Source organism: Cygnus olor, chromosome 2, assembly GCF_009769625.2.
Source record: "Cygnus olor isolate bCygOlo1 chromosome 2, bCygOlo1.pri.v2, whole genome shotgun sequence".
In the NCBI taxonomy this organism is placed as follows: Eukaryota; Metazoa; Chordata; class Aves; order Anseriformes; family Anatidae; genus Cygnus; species Cygnus olor.
The window spans coordinates 63,237,844-63,258,867 of NC_049170.1; the positions used below are offsets into that span (position 1 = coordinate 63,237,844).

At 40.6% G+C, this 21,024-nt stretch overlaps 1 protein-coding gene across 2 annotated transcripts in view; it reads left to right on the forward strand.

The window, feature by feature from the left end:
* The first annotated feature begins 8,164 nt into the window (after positions 1 to 8,164).
* Positions 8,165 to 21,024, forward strand: part of NPSR1 (neuropeptide S receptor 1) — a 58,634-nt gene continuing 45,774 nt past the window's right edge. For both annotated transcript variants that reach the window (XM_040549151.1, XM_040549152.1), the window contains exon 1: positions 8,165 to 8,498. In XM_040549151.1, coding sequence (XP_040405085.1) covers positions 8,226 to 8,498 — 273 coding nt within the window. In that variant the 5' untranslated portion in view covers positions 8,165 to 8,225. The remainder of the gene's footprint in view (positions 8,499 to 21,024) is intronic.

A 21,024-nucleotide genomic window follows, 5' to 3' on the forward strand; every position in this document is an offset into this window, starting at 1 on the left:
CAGTGAGGCCTATCAACTAACCAACAGGTTTCCCAATCAATTCCACTGTTAAGCATATGAAAAATGAAAGAAAAGGACAGATCCTTGGTAATACTTAAACAGTATTTCCTTAGCTTGTAACAACAGATTTTCAAAGTTTTCTAAAGGAGACCCAATGGTTCAATTTTAGCTGACATTTTGGAAGTGTGTTAAAATCCCTTAAGCAACTACTATGATATTTTTTTAAATGATTCATTTTTTAAAAAAGAAATTGAAATGAAAAATTATTATACACATTTTATTTCTGTAGAGAAATAAATCAAAGCTCTATGTATTGTTTTGCTCATCACCTTCCTGAAGAGGAGAGAGTTTAATTAATTCTGTCTCTGAGAAAGATATTAAATCCTCATCTAATCCCCAAGCAGCAGTTCATATAAAGTCTTGAATTATTTTGTGTGTTCAGAACCACAGAACACATTATTTTCTCCTAACGCAAATTGTGCTACAAAAATGATGAATGCTTCAAATGCAGAGATGGTTTGCTTCTCCTTCATTTAATCTCTCCCTAATTTGATACATATGTGAATGCATAATTTTTTTTCTTCAGAGATCCTTTCTGCTCTGAAGAGAAAAACTAAAAAACTCTTCAACAGTTTTAGTCTTTTTAGAAGTTCTGAAAACTTGGCTCTGGGCAGCAGGAGCACCACAGCTCATGCTGATTCCAGGTTTGTTTCTAATGACTAACAAATCATGTTTTGTGTGTGCTATTTTACTCCACCCACACAACTGTTAAGCACTGGAAACTTTTTGAACTCGTTTCCTAACTGGTACTTATTGTTTTACTCTGTCTAGCTTTATTACAAGAGCAATATGACGTGAATCAGTGGTATGTTCATACACAGACTGGAAATATCTTGCCTAACAAATGGAGACGTTATTTTGTCTATAGAAACAGTAAATAAGCTCTGCTTATACATATAAGCATATAGTCACTTACATATGAAGAAAACAATAGTCTATCCACAAGGAGAGTCAGAAAACCAGATCAGCAGCTCACATACTTGTGCACAGCCTGTGAGATGAAGAGACCTAAGCCCATTTATTTCCATGAGAATCTGGCACTACCTCTCCATAACTCACTGCAGGTAGAACAGTTGTTCCCAGGGTAGCTTGCAAAGGCTGGCTAGGGATAGTGTGATCAGTTGGGTAATTATGCCCATTCTGACATTTGTCTGAGCATTTGTGTCATGGTACATGTACAATTGTGAGCAAAGAATCAATGCCATAAAATATCCAAATCATTCTGTGCATCTCATTGAAATGCCAGTAAGTCCAGTGGTCTATGAGCCACAAAAGTCTATTTAAATGTGGGGCACAACAATACTGCACTGAGTTGATGTGAGCAGTTACAACTTGCTTTATGTCCAGTCACTAGGTGATGTGAGTACTTATATCAAGTATTTCCAAAACGTCATGACAGTTGCTAAATTGTGTATTTTTCTTTAGATAACACTGTTTCTTTGAATAACTTTTCTGCTTCCAAATCAGTGTGTGGAGTAGTCCTGTTTTACTCCTCTTTCTTCACAGAATCCAAACCATAATCAAATGGATATATTTGTTCACAAATGGAAATGATAACAGCATATTTCTTCATTTTCTAAATGAAAATATATTTCTTAATGTGATCAGGAACAAGAATACAATGGCCTTGATATTCTAAACACTTCCCAATAGTATCCAAAGAGGCATTCCTGAAAAGTGTATTAGCAAAAGACTGTAGGATTTTGGAAATAAAATTTTGAATCACACAGGACTGAGTAATTTACACCTCTATTCCAGTCTGCAAAGAACTGGCTTGCAGAAGACTATTTTCAGTGTCATTTGTCTAACACCAGAAACCTATATTGTTGTACTGCCTACCAGATCTGGATTACTGTTTTGGCCAATGTATGTTATTAAACACACTGCTCATGGCAATGTACAGGGGCACCTATATGCATAAACAAAGGAATAAAGACTGCTTCTAGGTGAGGTCTTTGAAGAAGCTGAGACAGTTGCCTCATTGAGTATTTCTTTAGTTGTCTCTGTTCCCTAGCCCTTACCCCTGCCCTGCAATCAAGAGAATTCAAAATAAATGCTGGCACAAAGCTGGTGATAGCTCATCCCTTGTGCTGCCTGAAAATAGACATCCTCTTCCTCTACAGAAATGACCTGGGATTCAATTGTATATTACAGTCGATATTGACTTCTGACCCCCCATGCCAGTTCTGACATGGGTCATATTCTACCTGTGAACAGTTGTTTTATTTTTTTTCTGTCCACATGATGCTTTTGGAGGGCAGAGCAGTGGATGAAGTACATCTTTCTCTGGAGAGCCTCAAATCCTCAGCTTCAATAATTGAGGAAGTTACACTGTTCAAATTGTCCTTCACATGCCTGTTAGTGGTGGCAGTGCAGTACATTTTGTTTACTCCATCTTAGGCTTTATTAAAGGGAAATTGGGTGTAACCCATTCCCCTTTAGAAGAGTGGTTTGTTTTCTTTCTTTCCATATGTGTGCATGCATGCAGATGTGAAGGCTGTTAGAAGTATGCCTGCTACTGCAAAGGGTTTTTCCTCTAGCTCTGCATAATTTCTTTGGCCTTTTTGTAAGTGGAATTAAGCCTAAGAGCAGTTAGAATTCAACTGGCTGCTTCTATATTTAATAAATAATAACCCTGCCATGAAATTGTAATTGGCAATAAAAAGTCCTGCAATTCATCTAACAGCTTTCCACCTCCCTTGTAAATCTGCACTTCCACACTGCTGCTCATCGCCAGAAGACAGAGTGTATTCATTACTTCAGATACAACTTCTTCCACAGAAATGAGGACTGGGATACAGGCACTTTAAATTCTTTACTATCACACTTTCTTTTGTTTTTCTACCTCCCCTTGGGCACAGAAGTCCTCCATTTTTTTTTGACCTCCATTGAAGTTTGTGCTGGTCTTTTCCCAAGCTTTTAGTGTTGACGGATTAGCCTGATTTCTCTCAATATCCCTCTTCTCTCTTTGTAGCATCTATAGTACCATTTGATCTGAGATGGGAATTTGTAGAGGAACAAGGAGCTTAATATCTTCCCAGAACTGCAAGCCCATGTCTTAGCCATTAGATTATTCTTCATCCCCTGCGGAGGAAGGGAGAGGTTCATCAGCTCCAGGCATCCTCTGAACTCCAATGGGGGAGCAACTCTTAAATTATGGCAGGCTTTAATGATGGATTCAACATCTTGTGTGCCACCACTGGAGGTTGTAGGCAGAACTTGAGGGGTGGGAGGAAAGAAGTACTTCTCTCCCCAAGCAGTCATGATGTGACATCTGTAAGACATAGTCAAAGATGAACTGAGAATTGGTTGTAGTTCAGCTAAATGTGGACAAAGGGAAGAAAAACTCTGTAAAGCAACAATATGAAAACTGTACTGAAAATAATTCCTGGTTTGAAATCACATATGCATTAAAAGCAGTGAAAGGCACCACCATTGGTGGTGGTTGTTTAAAGCACTGCAAGACATCCGCTTGTGGAAAGCTGGACCTCAGTTTTCCTCCAACAGCCTTCCTGTATGGTGCTAAACAGGGCTGTGACCCTGCTAAGACTCTGGCGTTTAGCTCAGGAGACTGCATAAATGCACAAAAAGCTGCTGATACCAGTTTTAGACAAAATGGGAGCTGCAACTGCACGCCCTCTCTGCCCACTCTCAGCTAGCCTTTGTGCTTGTTTTTGTTACCGGGGCCCTGCAGCAGAAGGAGGGAAGGATAGGACACTCAGACGGCTGGTGTTCTGCTCCCTGTGGTCACCCCGTGGCCGGACACATGTTCTGTGAGGTGGCTATGTTGCCTGCTGGCCTGCTGGGGCCAGCCTGGGCTCACCTGCAGCCGCACTCCCCGTTTGGCAGCTCAGCTTTGTTTCGGAGCTGCTTTCCCATCCCAGCTACTGTGGGCATGCCAGCGCTTCGAGAAGGGTGGATTTTGAAAGAAAATCTTTCTGGTGACTGGGAGCTGTGAACAGTAGCATGCTGTCTACTGAGTGGTATGCCATGCATTACATTTTGCCAGGACCTGCTGGGATGGGTGTCATACCCATATCCTGGATACCTGCTCAGCTCCTTGAAAGCAGGAGTGCTCCCATGCTATATAATGAATGATATGATGTTGACTGCCTTGATATTGTATAGGAATGCACATTTATCAGGCTTCTGTTTCAGGTCACGGGGCTTGGCTCTTTTTTTGCTAAAGATACCTGTGATTCTGTCCAACTATCCTGGGAGAATCAGGCCCTTGTGAAGTACATTATTTTCTTCATGGTTGTGCTGCTACAAAGAGAGGAAAGCATTTGAAATTTTGGAGTGTCTGACACTTCCACTGACATGACATTCATATTTAGTGGCATTCTTCTACACACTTTCTTCACCTACATGCTTCTTCTCAAAGACAATTCCTTAAGAATTGCTTATTCTTCTCCAAGAGTTTATTTGCAAATACAGATAAATTCCCATTAATCCTTTCTTTAAAATGGACCACCCTGAATTAATACCACAAGCAGAAATGAAGATGTGAAAAAATTCTCCTTGAAAAATTGATTTTTCTATAGAAGAGGAATAAAGTGCTCATCTTTTATCATTACTATTAGAAAAATGCTCTCTGATTTTTATGACCCTCCTTCTTTACTAATGGTAAAATACAGATTTTTTGCAAAAGATCTAATCCAAAACTTCAATCAATAGAAAGAATCCACCCTCTGGCAGTCTGGGGATCTGATTCAGAGCTGGATAGATACTGACTGGTCAGAAATCAGGCTGGACCTAGGCAGAGATTTATCATCTCATTCTGTGAAGGCTTTAAATATTTCAAATTTGAGTTTGTACAGATTCCGAAAGAAAATCAAACACATATTTCTCTGTATAAGGGAGAGGCTCTTCAGTTCCATCTGCCAGCCTCTAACTTCAGAACTCAGAAATTAACTCATAGAAGATCGTTGCTATTTCAGGTCTTAGAGGATTTAGAAACTTGATGTTGTCTCTGCCTGGTGAGGTTAAAAAATTTGTAAAATTGTGATTGCAAATACTGGGGGAACAGTCACACCCCAGATAAGGGAACATTATGTGGAACCATCAGACCGTCGCTGCAAGTCGTGCAGGGGAGCTGGAACAAGGTGTGGATCATGCAAGCCAGAGACCAGCACTAGACGTGAGCCCCACCATAGGGAAGGCACACATGGTGCCCTCCCTGCTGTACCTGCAGAGCTGACCTCCAAGAGCCCTGAAATATGGGCATCCCTTCCCAGTGCTGGGGCCACCTGCAGCCTTGGTTGGTCCCATCGCTGTCAGCCTGGTTATCTCCGACCCATGCTGAACAGAACTGCACCCCGCCAAAGGCACAGTGCAAACAGAAGACAACATACATGCTAAGCAGCTTCAAAATTAAAGGAAAATAAACTGATGTTTCATGCAGGTTTCCATGTCAGGCAACAGGGATTGTGTCACTAATGTGTAATTTCTGGGCTGTTCCTGTGCAGCAGGGATGCAAGAAGGCAGCTCTCCAGTGGTCCTCACTGCCAGCATCAGCAGCTAAGCCCCTCTGCACTGCCCCAGACAGTCAGCTTTGGAGGAGAAGGACATGGGGCGTTTGTTTGCTTGTTTGTTTTTAATGAAAAGCAATTAACTTGTCATACTGTTAGGAGCAAGAAATATCTCATTCTCTTTCTTTCTGAAGCCTGATAGCCTTATTTCTTCTTTGCATTTAATATGATTATGTCTAACTACTCCAGGGTACAGGAAACTACAAACAGCAAGAATCTAAATATTTTTGCAGGTTCCTTCCAATACAGCCTAAATACAGAAAAGCCAACTCTACTGTAAATTCTATACAATAAACATACACATACATATATAACCTTGAGCCTCTGCATTTTAGACGTGCCTAATTTTTTAAACTATTAGGTGCATCTGAAGGTTCAGATCAGCTGAACTTGGGGAAATGATCAACATTATGCCCAGTATTAATCTCCTGATTTCACTTTTTGTTTCCTCATCTTCCCAGTAAGGAAAACCATGCCATTATGGGGAGACACGAGATGCATGTTGCAGGTCTCCCCCCTGTGTCTGCTCACGGAAGATGAGCATAAAGCTTTGTTACACACAGCAGCTGCAAAGTGTTCTACTTAGCTTGCACTGGAACCATTTATGCTCTAGTTTTCCAGTCCCTTGGTTCAAAGCTATATTTGAGAAATACAATTTTGTGTAGCTTCTGAGACCAAGGTAAAAAGAATGGCAAATGAAGTAGTCCCTAAAACAAGTCTTCTCTGTTCTTCTTCTGAATATTCCATTCTCTTTGCTTAAAGATTATTTTCAAAATTGCTTAATATTTCCTATATAGGAAGCATGCTTATGCTGTGGTGTAGTACAATAGTGAGACTTAAAAAGAGAAATAGGTTAGGTTAAGAAAGCAAAAATCACATTTTATTATACATTAGAAAAAAAAATGTGTTTTTATAAAACACATAAAGACATTAAAAAAATAATTTGAGAGCATCTTTTGTAAAAATAGTGTGAAGACTCAATTTCTCTCTATGTAAAACCACCTAAATCTCTTCAAGCACTGAAATTCTCAGAGACTTTTCAAACTCCTGGCTGAGGAAAACAAAGTCGGTTGTAGGAATCAATCAGCTATTCATTATCCACCGAGGAATTGCTGGGATTTGATCTTGCCCGCTATAGGCTTTTGAGATTCAGTCAGTAAAATCTTTTATTTCACCATTCATTCCAGGGGTTTCAAACAGTTTGCTTAATCTTGGGGATGGTGGAGGGTGGAGGGAGCAAACCCAAACGTCAAATTTCCGATTTTTTTTTAGAGGCTTAAAAAATAAGAAAATAAGTGGTTTGTTTGTTTGTTTGTTTGTTTTCCATAGAGAATTAGTTTAATTATAGATATGGTACCACAGACAGCCCATGTCTTAAAATGTTGTGATTAACCACAAAACAAACAAATGAACAAACAAACAAAACAGCATCTCATCAAAACCAGCCATCAACGAAGCGGGGCAGTGACAGTGACCAAAAAATAATCGAACACAGAAAAGGTAAGAGTAATGGAAGACCTGAATTACCTCTTCTTTTACCTGAATTACCTTTTTAACACCATAAGCATTACTTACAACAACCAGCTGGCAAAGCCACAAGAAAAGTCACTCTTGGTTTAGTCCTGAGAGCTGTGCAGGATCATGCATGTACTGAAAAGCTTCTTAGCACCTCTAGTATGCTTGAGACTACCATCTGTGTGGGAATGAGGGAGCCAAAAAAATCCCCAAAAGACAACATTCAGTGCAGGAAGTTTTAACTTATTCCATAAATATGAGAAAGTAAGGTTAAAAAAAAAAAAAAAGGAAGGAAGAATAAACAAGAGGTAGGATGCTTTCAGGAAGCTTGGATGCTACCTGAATACTTTATAGCAGGGGTTCACAGTCAGCCTGCATGATCAGTCGGAAAAAAAAAAAAAATCCAAAATATTTCCTCCTCTCTTTCAGATAATATATTAATGAGTGTTTTCCTGTTGATTTCAGCTAAACATGGTGGTTCTGAGAAATTTCTATTATCTGTTCATATTCCAACAGGTGCAACATTTAAGTATTTATCACTGGTGCATATAGATCAGTGCTGGTCCTTTCTCTTCATGAATGGTTCTAACTATCTATATGGGCCAGGACCAACCCTCCTCCTCTGGATGACTTCAGTGTATCTTGGCAAAGCCTGAATATTGCTTGGGCACCCAGAAGTTTCTCCAGTCCCTCCAAGCTTCTGTCCTGCAGGTAACAGGAAATGGAGAAATTGAGTTGGTGGGACATGGCTGTGAAAAGAGACTGAGTACTGCTTATGATTGCATAGGTCTCAAGGCAGAGCAACTCCACTAAGCTGAACAAGTTCTGGATGCACTAAATATGAGTTTGTGCCCCAGGTCCGTGCTTTTACAGCTATGCCTGGCTCCAGAGCTGGCAACTGTGGATGCCAGAGAGTCCCGAGCCTGCAAGGCATATGGATGGGTCCACGTGTGCTGACTTTCTTACCAGCTACTGGTCCAGCTGCTGGAAAGAGCATGTGGACAGCTGTTGATAGAGATATGCTGAAAGAGAGCTCAAAGGGCTGGTGCCAGCTTGGCTTTTTTTTTTTTTTTTCCTCTGCTTTTTTATTTTTTTATCACTCAGCTACACTGAAGCCTGATGCCTCTGGTAGCCAGTGGTGGAGCAGTGAGAAGCTGGTTTTGCTGCTTTGCTTTTACGGGAGAGACTTGTCTGCATGAACTCTTAGGAAAACAAGCACCTAGACAATTCAAGCAGAACCCAGTGATGGAGGTCAGCTCCACAGAAGCCAGCAGCAGGTCCCCAGCTGGCACCAGCTGGCTGGATTTCACCCTTGTCACCTGCACTGAGACAGTGACTTTCACTGAAGTGGTGGAAGAAGAGGAGTGGGGATCCTTTTACTATTCCTTTAAGGTACAGCCAGTGCATTACTTTTCTCACAAGCTTTGGTGCATTTTCAGCACCTCTGCAGGGAGGCACCTAGGATTATTGAACTTTTTGCCTGTATATTTGTGGGTTTTGCCCTCGCAAGACAGGTGACAGCATGTGTGAGGCATTTACAGAAAAACAAGGGTTACAGGATTTGGAGTTCAGACTTGCAGGTCTTAGCCAATTGTCTCCCCTTAGAAGAGGGGGTGGTACTGCTTTTCTAAAGTGACATTGTAATTATACATGCATCTTTAATCAAAAGTGCATATTAGTTTAACACATCTTTTACATAATTTCTTCTAGCCATAGTCTTGACATAAGGGATTTCTTTTCAATTTTCCATCTGTAACAAACATCTGCACACAAGTGAGACAGATTTTTTGTCTGTGTGTTTGTTTCTTTGTTTTAAAAACAAGAGGGACAGGTTTTAATTAGTTGGCTGGTTTATTTGTTTTCATCCTGAGAGGGGGATGCAGCATCTCTTTAAGAACATGCGGGATGAATGATCCAGTAGTGAATGCTGTTGAATGACACGAGTAGTGTATTCATTCATCTCCCAAAATAAACATCACCCTTGCAATATGTGAATGTAGGAAAAAGACGAAAGAGGTGCTGAGTTAGATCTTTGCCTCAGCTTTCTGTGCCTGTTTTCACTGCTTAATTTCATGCCGTGTGTCATGTGTCACTTTACTGTAGTTGTATTAGTTATGTTCAAGTTACTAAAAGGGCTGACAAGAAGTACCCTGCCGTTCCCTCTGGAGCTTCACTTTCAGACGGAAAAGCATAGGCACTCACCTCGTTTGAGAATATCGTTGGTTATCAGGGATACATTCAGATGAATTTTGACTTCCAGGAGATTGATAGTACTCTGGTACAATGCATGTGGAATCAAATGAGTTACCACTGGTTTTCACCTCTGCTAAGGAAAAAGTTGATCTCTAGTCCTACAATTCATTAATTTGGGTCTCATTTAACATTATACTTTTTTACTTTTTTTTTTTTTTCTCTTCTTGGTAAGACAGTACTGTCTTATGTGGGATTTCAAGCGTGAAAACTTTCTGTTTTCCCTTTTTATTTTATTTTTCTCTTCATGTTAGAATCCTAAAAGGCTCTTGAAAAAACAACACAAGTAAGGAGCAAAACCTTTTTTTAACTACTTTTTCTTTAGCTCCTTTCTTCTCTCCACACTGAGGGCTATAAATCTGAAAAATGTCATGGGAGCAGTATTTTATAGTGGTAAAAGTGACACATTAATTCCATGATTAGAAAGTCCCCAGGCAGAAAAAAATGCTTCTTAATAGGGCAGAATAAGTAAATTACAATAATTAGGATACCATGGATAGTCACGTGTGCTCATCCACTGCTAAAAGAAACTTGATTCAGTTAGCTGAGAGCTTCTCATTAGACTTGCACTCTGCTGCCTGATGTCTAGCTCTGGCAAATATAGCACGAACTTTGCGAGGAGGTTCACTGATTTCACATCAATTACCAGCTGCTGATAAGCATGGAAATATTTTGACTCTGGAGACAGCTGACAGCTGGTGCTGCTGCAGGAAAGGAGGAATAAAGCACCTGCTCTGACAACTACTGTGCAAGGAAGGCAGGGCTCCCTGCCAGCAATTTCAGTTCTCAGTAAATGCTCACATGTGGAAGGTGCTGCTGATACCTGCTGCCTGGGTTGGCTGTCCTCCACCAGCACTACCCATGCTCTGGATGGTGGTCATGTCCTTACCCCTTCCAGCAAGGGAGACATCTCCTTCCTCTTCACAAGGCTCTGGTTAAACAGCTAAGGAAATAAAAGGTCACCTTGGAATGGGCTGAATAGATTGAAAACCCATAGAATTTGAACTTGGTGCTCAAAATATAGCTACAAATGAGGCTTTGGCCGTTTATTAGGATTTTCAAACATGTCGTAGCCCATTGCTAACAGTAAAGGAGACTGGACAAACAGCCACCACACAGGTGCAGGTTAACCACACACACTGGGTGGCCATGAAGCAGAAAACTCCAGGATAAGTTGGACATGGTCTGTGCCTGTGGCATGTGGGGACTTGCCACGTGGCTCTATGTCCAACAGAAAGCAAGCAAGTGCACCTATTTCTCTTTGGGAAATGCAGAGGTGTAATCTACCTTACCAAAGGCATAATAGGAAAACATGATTTAAATGAATAAATGGAGACTAGGGAATGATGCCCACACAGTACCTGCAGCAATTCCTACGTTAATGATTCTTTTAAGGATTTTACCCAATGTCAGTTCTGTAGGGTATCTCATACACATCTTGAACTATGCGATGAAAAGGGAGCACTGTTTTCTTCTTTTCCTCCCATGCTTCAGAAGGACTACCTGTACCCACCTACTGGTACTGTCTGGGTTACACCATAGTGGCAACATTGCAGAAGTAAAATAATGTGACTCAGAGCTGAACCATGAATGCTTCCCTGCTCCCTCTTTCAGAAACATTTGAATTTCTCTCCACGCCTCTTCAGAGTTTAACAGCTAAATCCTGTGCTGCTTCAGTTTAAAAAGCATTTTGCCAGTTCAATTAGATTTCTTCTTTCTTCCTTTCTTTATTTATTTGCTGCGAAATTGACCATTTCACCCACTTGGAGGAATGTGTGCTTCCCTTCTGGTAGTCATTACTATAGCTGCTTGGCCAGCTGCTAGATGAGGCTTTGCCCCCCAAGGCTGCGTGTGAGTCTGCTGCCATGCATGATAGCCTTAGAGCTGGGGTGCAGTCACACCCTATGGGGTAGGACCAAGGTGTGCCACAGGGCATGCGAGGTGAGCTGGGGCTTCCCACAACAAAGACAGCAGCTCCTGCCCACCTGCAGGCAGGTCTTGCTGCTGTGTGATGGCAGAGAGTCACTGAAAGCCCAAACCTTATCTTGCCTGAGTGCCTTTACATGAGGCATGCAGGTAGCTCACTGTCTTGAACCACAAACTCTAGAAGCCCTGTTGGCTGTGCCAGCACCAAATTCAGAACAGATGTGCAAATTGGTATTATTTACAAATCAAACTTCCCAGGCCAAAGGAGAGTTCATTACAACCCTTTACAATCTCCCCCATATGTATTTAATCTATGTGTAAAAAGGCTCTAAGCAAGTGTCAACTGCCCTCTGCCAAATACAGTAAGCTGAAAAGATCAGAGATTATCTGAACACCTGTGGCCTCCCTCCACTTTTGGAGTCCCTCGGCTCTGCATACCTGACTCTTGGGGACCTGGGACACAAGGTGCAAACTAGAAACCTGCTTGGAGAGCCTGGGGTGAAGCCAAAATCTCCAAATAGGTTCAATGCATTCTGCTGAGAAAGGAGTACCAATGATCAACAGGGCTAGGGGTCTTCATCAAGGCTGGAGGAAGGACCTCCCCAGGCCCCCAGCAGCTACGAAGCTTAGGCACTCCTGAGTAGTTTCATTTCTTTTAAAAGAAAATCTGTTGGTAAATTGGATGCCATACTTTTATGCAACTGAGTAAAAGTTAGGGTGCAGAAAAGTCCCAGTCATTATTTCTTCTTTGGCAGGACTGTGTTCCCACCGCTACCTCCTGCCTTCCACATCTAGTACCTTTCCTTATTTTGTTTCCTGATGTGTAGATCTGAGTCTCCACCTGTGCAGCAAGGCACAAGAGTTTTGCTGTTTTTACACAAGGTTGTCTGGGAATCCCAATACCATGCTGCCAGGTGGGAACCCCAACCACTGGGCCAGAGGTTGGTGCCATGACCCCTGGTCCCTGTGTTGTGCAGCATCACCCCAGCAGGGACACCAAAGGATCAGAGCTCTCAGGAGAAACAGCATGCACATTAAATCCACTACAAATGGTTACAAAGGATTTTTCATGAATAATTAAAATTCCCCTCTTTTTTTTTTTTTTTCCAGGAAGGACAGACAGTGACTGGCCTCCCCCACCCCCACCCCCACCCCCCACCCCAGTAGCATTGCCAGTATCTGCATGTTGTAGCCCAGGTAGCTCAGATATTAAACAGGACTGTAGAGCCATGCCAGTGTAAGCACAAATATAAGACCATGTACTTATCATCCACAGAGAATAATGTTCATTACAAAGTTCAGGGCCTACCACCTTCAGCAAAGAGCTGAGAAGACCAGTGTGCAGAGAGAAGGTTTGCATAGGCTAGTTTTGTAAAACTATCAGGTAAGAAGGATGTGGCTCCAGCAGTCCTCAGAGCCTAAGCCAGAATCCAGGGACTTATCATTTCATCCAAATGCTGGAATCTCTTTATCTCCTGGAAAGCATTCACCTATACTATTGCTCATTCTGATTTTAAAGCAGACTGCACAAAGCACCCCATCCTTGAATACATAAGAGAAAAATATTAATGGGTGCTGTCAAATTTCTGGGGTAATCTCTGCAAATGCAATCATAAGTTTTAGGAAAATGGGCAAACCAAATAATTCGTAAGTGACTTTGCTATCTTTCAGTGGAGGGAGAGGAGGAAAATTAAGCCTATACAAATACAGTGTCAGGAACTCCTTAACACAGTGCAATATGCTGTGATGAGTGATGCTGGTGCTGGACTGTCACACTGAGAATGCAATAGCTGATCACCTTCTGAAACAAATCTGCAATGCTCTGGGGTGGGCTGGCTTCATCTACTAGCTTAAAGGTAGCACAGAAGTGAAATGACTATATGACAGCCCAGCTTTGTGTAGCTCTGAGACAGACAATTCAAGCAGTTTTATACTACCATCCCTCACACTTCTGATTTCATGGTCCGAACAGCCCATAGGGTTTGTGTCTGCCTCTCCTAAAAAATAAGACCTAGAAAATAATAATTTCTTTAGTTTGTGAGGTGTTTTAATTAGGCACACTTAATCATCTTACCCCTTTTTGTGATTAAGAAAGAACAGTGTTTCACAGTTTTTAATAGGGCTATCAAGATCATACAATTATGGATGGGCTATTGAGTGACCTAATATTATGTCTTCTTGTTCAAAATATTCTATGAAAAAAATAGATAGATACATCATGATAAATGTATATTTCCTGATGAGATCAAAATTTGCAAAATACATTTATCTTCTGTGGAAGCTCCCTAGAGTACAACTGGTAAAAAACAAACAAACAAACAAAAAACACCCTATAAAAACTGAATAGTACTGTCCCAGTTTATTATCCATGTAACAAAACACAGCAGAATGGTAAATATGAACCATCTGCTAGGAAAATTGAATTATTGTTATATGTTATTGACTGAGAATCTTCCCCTCTACCCAAGTAACATCTGTGGAGGATTTGAGGGCAGGCTGGGGATGGCTTGTTTTGCTGTTAGTGGTGCTTAGAAAGATCACAGCAATTCACACGCATTCAATGTTGCCCACTGAAGTGACCCTGCCTCACCTGCGATGGTGAAGTGAGAGATAAGAAATATATTTTTTAAAATGAGAGATTCACAAATATACATAAATATATATATATATATATATAACCAGATTTCAAAAAGGATTGAAAGTAATCTTAGTCACATAATTACCCCTTTGTTTGAGATTGTATGTTCTGATTTAGTGAATAGGTTTCCTTGCCTAGTCTGTTTCTCCAAGTCTAAAATGTAGAAAATATTTTAGATTTTCCTCTATGTAACACATTGACATTCACAGACTATGAGCGTAATACCATACCGATACCAACTCATGCAAAACTGCTTCTCAAATTTGGCAAAACAGAAAACATGATCTTGGGTCCCTTTCTAGCTGTGCCCTTCTTCCAGGCATAAAGTCACATGGAGAAGTGACTGTTGTCAGCATCTCTGACGTACTGTGAAGGCCTCATGTGGCAACACATCACAGGATTGATGTCAGAATAACAGAATAACCTACAGTCATGTGCTGGGAAGCTATCAGAGCCATCCTGTGAGAAATCATTGCAGTAAAGCAGCGTCTGTGCAGAAGAAGATATGAAAACCATCAGGCATGACCATCGCGTCTGCTGAATTCAAAGCTCATGCCTGACTCAGAGAAATGTGGGATGCAGATTGAGTTTTCTTTGCTACGCTTGCTTGGGGATATTGGGGTTTGAAGAGAAACCACTTAATAGCCAGGGTCCATCAGAGTCAGGGGTGTTTTTTTGCCCCAGGGCTTAAATGGGAAAGTAGCGGTCCAAGAGACAAACCTGAGGCTGAACTAGCATTTATGCAGTTTGAATCATGCTCAATTCCAAGCCAAGCTACCAAAAAAAAAAAAAAATCAACTCCTAGAGGGTTTGTTGCCTGCCCAAATGTCTTCCTCTGAAATTCAATCACAGTGGAAGCACCTTTAAAGAGAAAAATATAAAACTTCTCTTTGAACTGACTCTTTTCTCAGTCTTCGCTATCTTCACGAGTTTTCTCAGAGCTTTTTTTTTTTTTTTTGTATCAAATTGCTTTCACAAATTTTTAAGGACCATCTTGTGTGAGTGTTCTATAATGTCATCTTCTCATTTTTGACTTGCTAGATGGAAAATGTTCTTTCAAAACACACTTGTATTATAAGAATGGCCAGTACAATTTCTGCTACTTGTGACAACTAGGCCGTAAGATTTCAGTGATCTTCCAAGTTGTTTAGTGTGTTTCTTTCTTCTGAGACATGGTCCATCTGCAAATGAATTAAGTGATCCGGCCGTTTATTTTGTGGCTTTTCCTTCTCCACAGATGTTCCTTTTTTCTTCTTCTTTTTCTTCTTTTTGATATTTTATTTATTTTTATTCTTTTTGATATTTCTTGAGAATTAGGAGGTGGTTTGAATTAATCATCTGAACTTTCACATTCAGATGCTTAATATTTGGTGTATGAAGATTATTTCTAGCCTAAGTATTCCTGCTGTTCTCTCTCTTTTGGTAAAATTATTGTTGACTCTTATTTTGTTCTCTCTTGACAGTGAGAACTGCTATCTACAACTGAAGTATATGTAACACACCTACAGCTTATTTTCAAACAGATTTCTGTTGTTCTTTTCACAACCTAACTTGTGTTGAAAGTTTCAACACAGGAAGACAGATGGATGTTTCCAGTTGGCACTTTAACCAAGTTTGTTCTTTTTTCTCTCTTAAAGAACCTTTATATTGTGTGTAGGTAAACACAACAATAGTTATGGACACTTTAATGTCATCACACTTTACTTCTGACAGCTCATTGTTTAAGCTGGTCTCACCCTGGCTGAAATTCTTTGTCTCAGACCTCTGCATAAGCTTTAACTAAATGCCACCTAATACTTTTTAAGTTGCTTTCCCTAAGACTAAGATATTTGCGTCCTTCCTGTGCCAATAGCCTTTACAACTGACTTGCAGGGTGACTTTTAATTTACATAGAAATTTCCACAAAGGTCTGAGTTGTTTATGTTTCTATAACACAATAAATAATATAGAACTTGTGCAAAACTATCATCTGAATACCTGCCTGCCTTAAAACACTTTAGTTTTAAGTTTTAAGTACATTCCTTAAGAAAATAGGCCTTATGCATATTTGTATGTGCATGATTCAAGGTGGGAGGGACTTCTGGAGGTCACCAAGGCTGACCACTCAAGAGATAATTCAAACAATACCAGATTGCTCTGGTGTCCATTCACGTTCCGAATATCTTCAGAGATGGAGATCCCAGAGCCTCCCTGTGCTCCAATTCCAGTATTTGTCTACTCTCATGTTGAATTTTTTTTCCCTAATATTTAATCAAAATGTCCTGTGTTGCATCTCTCATTTATTGCTTCTCATTACGAATTCCATCTTAGAAACAAATATCCCCAGTTGTCTGGCACCCGCAAGGATCACTGAGTCCAGCTGCTGTCTCCACACAGCACCACCCCAAAATCAATCCCTATGCCTGAGAGTGTTGTCCAAACATTTCTTGAACTCCAACAAGCTCTATGCCATGACCGTTGCCCTGGGTAGCCTGTTCCAGTACCTGACCACTCTCTCGGTGAATAATCTTTTCCTAATATCCAGCCTGAACCTTCCCTGCTGCAGCTTCATTCCATTCCCTTGGGTCCATCTTCTCCTATTAGATAAAAGACGGCAGCAATGAGACAGCCTCACCTCCATCCCATCCAGGCCAAGAGCTCCTCTATGATTCTGCTGTGGAGAATTCTGGCAGTATGGAACAGAGGTTTTCTTTGTTTTAAAGAAAAAAATATTTTTTATTTTACAAACTATGAATTGTCTCAGAGGTTGTACCAATATCTTTAAGACTCCTTAATGAAGTTGAGCCAATTTTTGAGCCAGTCTTTTTTTGATCTCTTTCAATGCTACAGTCAAAAGTACAATTTAGCTTAGAGGTAAACAGATGGTAAATCCCCAAGTGGAATCAGTCAAGATTCATTGCACCCATCTGCCTCAGGAAAACTAATTCCCTTCCCTTCCCTTCCCTTCCCTTCCCTTCCCTTCCCTTCCCATTTTTTGTTCCACCCTAAATGAAGGCAGCCGAAATAACAAATCTGTCCAATGCATTTTCAGTATTCAAAATTCAGTACTCCAGATCTTCTATAACAGAATCAAAATAATGCAAAACCTAGAGTCATCCATTTGCTTACCTGATCTGTAATTAAAGTGACTTTTTCAGAGGATGAGAAAAGATTTTTTTTTTCCTTTAGGAAAGTGCAATGCAATCTACTAGTGGTGAACATCATCTTGAGCATACCAGTTCCCCAATCCCTAATTTAGCAAGCAGATTTATGTGTTCTTTTTACATGTTAAGAGGACGTTCCTTGTGAAATTGCTTGCTTTGCTCCATGATTACATCTCAATTGCTGCAGTAGGTTACATTTGTAACATTATTTTTAAAATAAACAAAAGGTAAGCAGTCAGGCTGTTTGCATATTCCCAGAACTTAACCAGCTAGCAAGAAAAAGGTGCTCAGACACGTAAGTCACTACCAACCTATGATATGAGGGATCAGTGCCTCTTCACCAAACTGACCAAGAACACAGAGCAGGAAGGCAGCAGGTCAGGGAGGACTTGAATTTGCTATAAGCATTCTCACCTCACATTAAAGGACCAGCCAGTCTCGTTAGGAATGGTGTTAAACACTTTCCATTACTACCCCCTACACTACAGTAAGTCAGAGATACAGCACTGAGAGCCTGCAGGCAGATTTCAGATGTGAATTTTGTCATTGGTACGAGATAAATATAAATCATATTATAATAAAACAAATGCTTACAACCCATTCAGATCCCTTCTGCCCTGGGATGGTATATGAACCATGAGTGAGTGACACACAAGGCTCTTAGGGATGGAGTTTGTTGCAAATATAAAGCACAATACATCTCAGGCTAGACTTATTGCAACCTATGAATTCAGAAATTTTCTCGGAGACAAAATAATAAACCACTTCTACGAGCAAAGGAAAATGCACACACTCTTCAGCCAGGTTTTCTGGCTTACATTTCACTCACGAAGAGGCTTGCTTCATTGACTTAAGCTGGTTTTAATCTTAAAGCAAATTAGAAAAACACAAATATGTGCTTCAGATGTCAAGCACTTCTATGCTTCAAACAACAGTTTTGTGCAATAGCAGCATATGCAATTCTTATAATCAAACCAAGGAAATTCTCTTGACTTTGATTTGTTCTGTGACCTTAACTAGGTCACCAGCATTTTTATTTTTTCTAATCTAAAAGTACTTCTTGATGACACCAGTCTCCCTCACAGCATTCTTGTGTAATGTAATTAGTAACGCCCATTGGAAAAGCAGCCCTCACTGAAAGCTTTTACACAAGGGACCTGGGAGATGTTATTATCTTTCTTTTTATTCAGAATAACTTTGGTGTCTGTGCAAGATATTATTAAATAATGGTGTTTTTGGTTTTTTTTAATTGCATTTTTAAAAATCACCTTGCTGAAGGTTGTTACAAAAAGAGAATTTTTGCTTGATGAACAAACATGGCATGAAATGAAACCTCTGTGTTTAAGCAACCTCGGTATGATGAATAAAACAGAATTATAGAAAATGCAGCTGCACTGAAGTTAGGGATCAATCAGCTATAACTGAAATCTAAGGCTTTTTTTAAGGCTTTCATACACGGAGGTTTCACTGACTCAATCAATCCACACAAGTATATTTGTAAGTCAAAATATTTTAAATTAATTTTGGTTCACTGATTTTGGCCAATAAGCAGTAAATCTGAAGAAGAGATTATCTCCCTCCCCCCGCCCCCTTTTTTTTAACAGCAGTCTTTTTGTGTCTTCAAGGCTATGCTCATCTTTTCCTGCAGTCAGCTCTTTCCTAGATTAAGCAATTTAATTCAATCAGTCTTTTTACCCGGCTATATCCTCTAGAATGCTGTCACCTCATCGCCCTATGCCTCTCTTGAACCACATTGCCCTGAAGTGGACATAGTACAGCAGCTGGGTACAGTGGAAAGGTCAGAGCAGAGACAAGTGACACTTGTGTTGGTCTCCTGGTGGTGGTGGTTGTTTTCATGGTAGTGCTCAACTCATGGGGACATTCACCTGATACGTGTTGGGGGGATGATATTTTGAAGGCTCACCCAACCTGGTGTTATTGCATCTAGTGCACTGTAGAGTCCTATGCTGCTCCTTTATTGAATGGCATCCTGTTTCTTTCAGTGCCCATTTCCAGTTCTTCAAGATCATTTTGAATTCCAGTCTTAGCTTTCATGGACGCCTTTATCATGGTGGGCATCCCATTAATAACTACAGGAGTTTTCATTCTGCAGGCTAATACAGACTGGTAGAGGCTGCAGTGATTGAAATTGCCAATTACAGTACCTCTTTAATCCCCAAGAATGACTTTATACCTTTATACCTTTGTTTATGGCCTTTCAAGCTTACCTCTCCTTATTCAGCTTTTGCACCTTTTAGGTTATCTTTGTAGACTGGATTAATTGTACATTTCTGTAGAGCCTAAAGCACTGATTTTTTTTGGCAGGATGGGATTTAAGCTGACCGTACATGCTGCCCCTATATGGGGAGGAAACACCCCTCTAACACAGTCTCTATTGGTACCTAGGTATTCCTTCTACAAGAATCATGAAAATATTTGTGTCAGAGCCTTGTTCTGTTCTTACCCTTATCAGTATAATGCAGGAATACTGAATTTATTTCAAGAAAATGCTCTCCTGATTTTATATCACAGAAAATGGGAGCAAGTCTTGTCCCATAGCTTTCTTCACATGTTAAAGATCTGTGTTGAAATAGAAAAGACAAACCAAACCCTGAGGAGAACCTATTGATTTCAAGGACAAATGTGATATGAAATCTTAGTTTTAGTTTGTTTGATTGCTTGTTTCTGTATTTACCTTCCAAAAAGATACCCCCTTCCAATTTCTATACAAAACAAAGTGTATAAGCATAATTTCACCATTGCTCTGCCAAATGTTTTGGAAGGGACATGCAGACATGAAAAAGGTGTAGTTTTTTTTGTTTGTTTCTTCATATAGAAGTTAAGCATTCAGCCCACACTGGTTGTCTTATGTAGGTGAGTCTATAATCAGCGGAGACAGGCCATCCCAGGGTAGGTGAGATGGATGGTGACTCATGCCTGAGATACAGCCATTACCCAGACTACAAAAGCAATTTAGAGTAGCTGTCTCTCTTTAGAGCTTTAAAGTTTGGTGAGGTGGCCCTAATGGCAGATTATACCGACAAAAGTTATCATGCTGGGAAAAATGAAACCATCTAAACACAGCCTTCACTGTGCACTTAGACTAATCCCTGGTTTTAGGGAGCGCAGCCCTGGATTGCTCATGCACCGCGTCTTGCCTTTCCCGCACGCCCACATAACTCACAGGATACCATCACCACCTACCTGGAGCAAAGCTGGCTGAAGGACCGTGGGCCACAGCTTGCTTTCCAGTAAATGAGTGACTATGGGTGCTGGCTACTGGTCCTGCTGAGCCATATGTGTATTTTTTCTCTCACTGACTATAATAACAATGTATATATTATTGCTGCTGGATACTTCAGGATTTTTTTTTTCCTGCGTTCCCCTCCTCTGTGCCCTTCAAACTGTTGCTGTGAAAAGTGCTTTCAGAAGAGCAGCAGAACTGTCTTCCTCCATGGCACTACATGCATTACACAAGACAGGTTTTGTAAGTGAGAATTTTGCAGAAATGCAGAGTATTTTCTCCAAGCTGACCCCATGCTCGCCAGACTGAGTGCTTCTCAGAGCTGGCTGGCTGATATGGAGAAAACAGACTTTGCAGTCTCACACAGCTAGAAGAAACCTACAGAATAGCCACTGGAAAATAACTAATCTGCATTTAGAGAAGACCAAATTATTTTTGGTAGGCCAAAAGGGAGTGAGAAAATTTTGTATGCACTCACACAAAACAAGCAATCGTGCATATGTACACCCTTGTTCTTGCAGCCAGAGGATCCTGATGCTTTGAGAATGTGCATAACTGTTTTTCTTACTTCTTTTCTCTGTGCACACTACCACTAGGGGACGTTTTGTCCTCACGTATTGCTGGCTACGCAATTTTACTTTTCCTTACAGTGGGTCATGCTTGCTTTTCAGTCTTGGTGCACATCTAGATCATGGAGTGGATGTCTGAATTTTATAG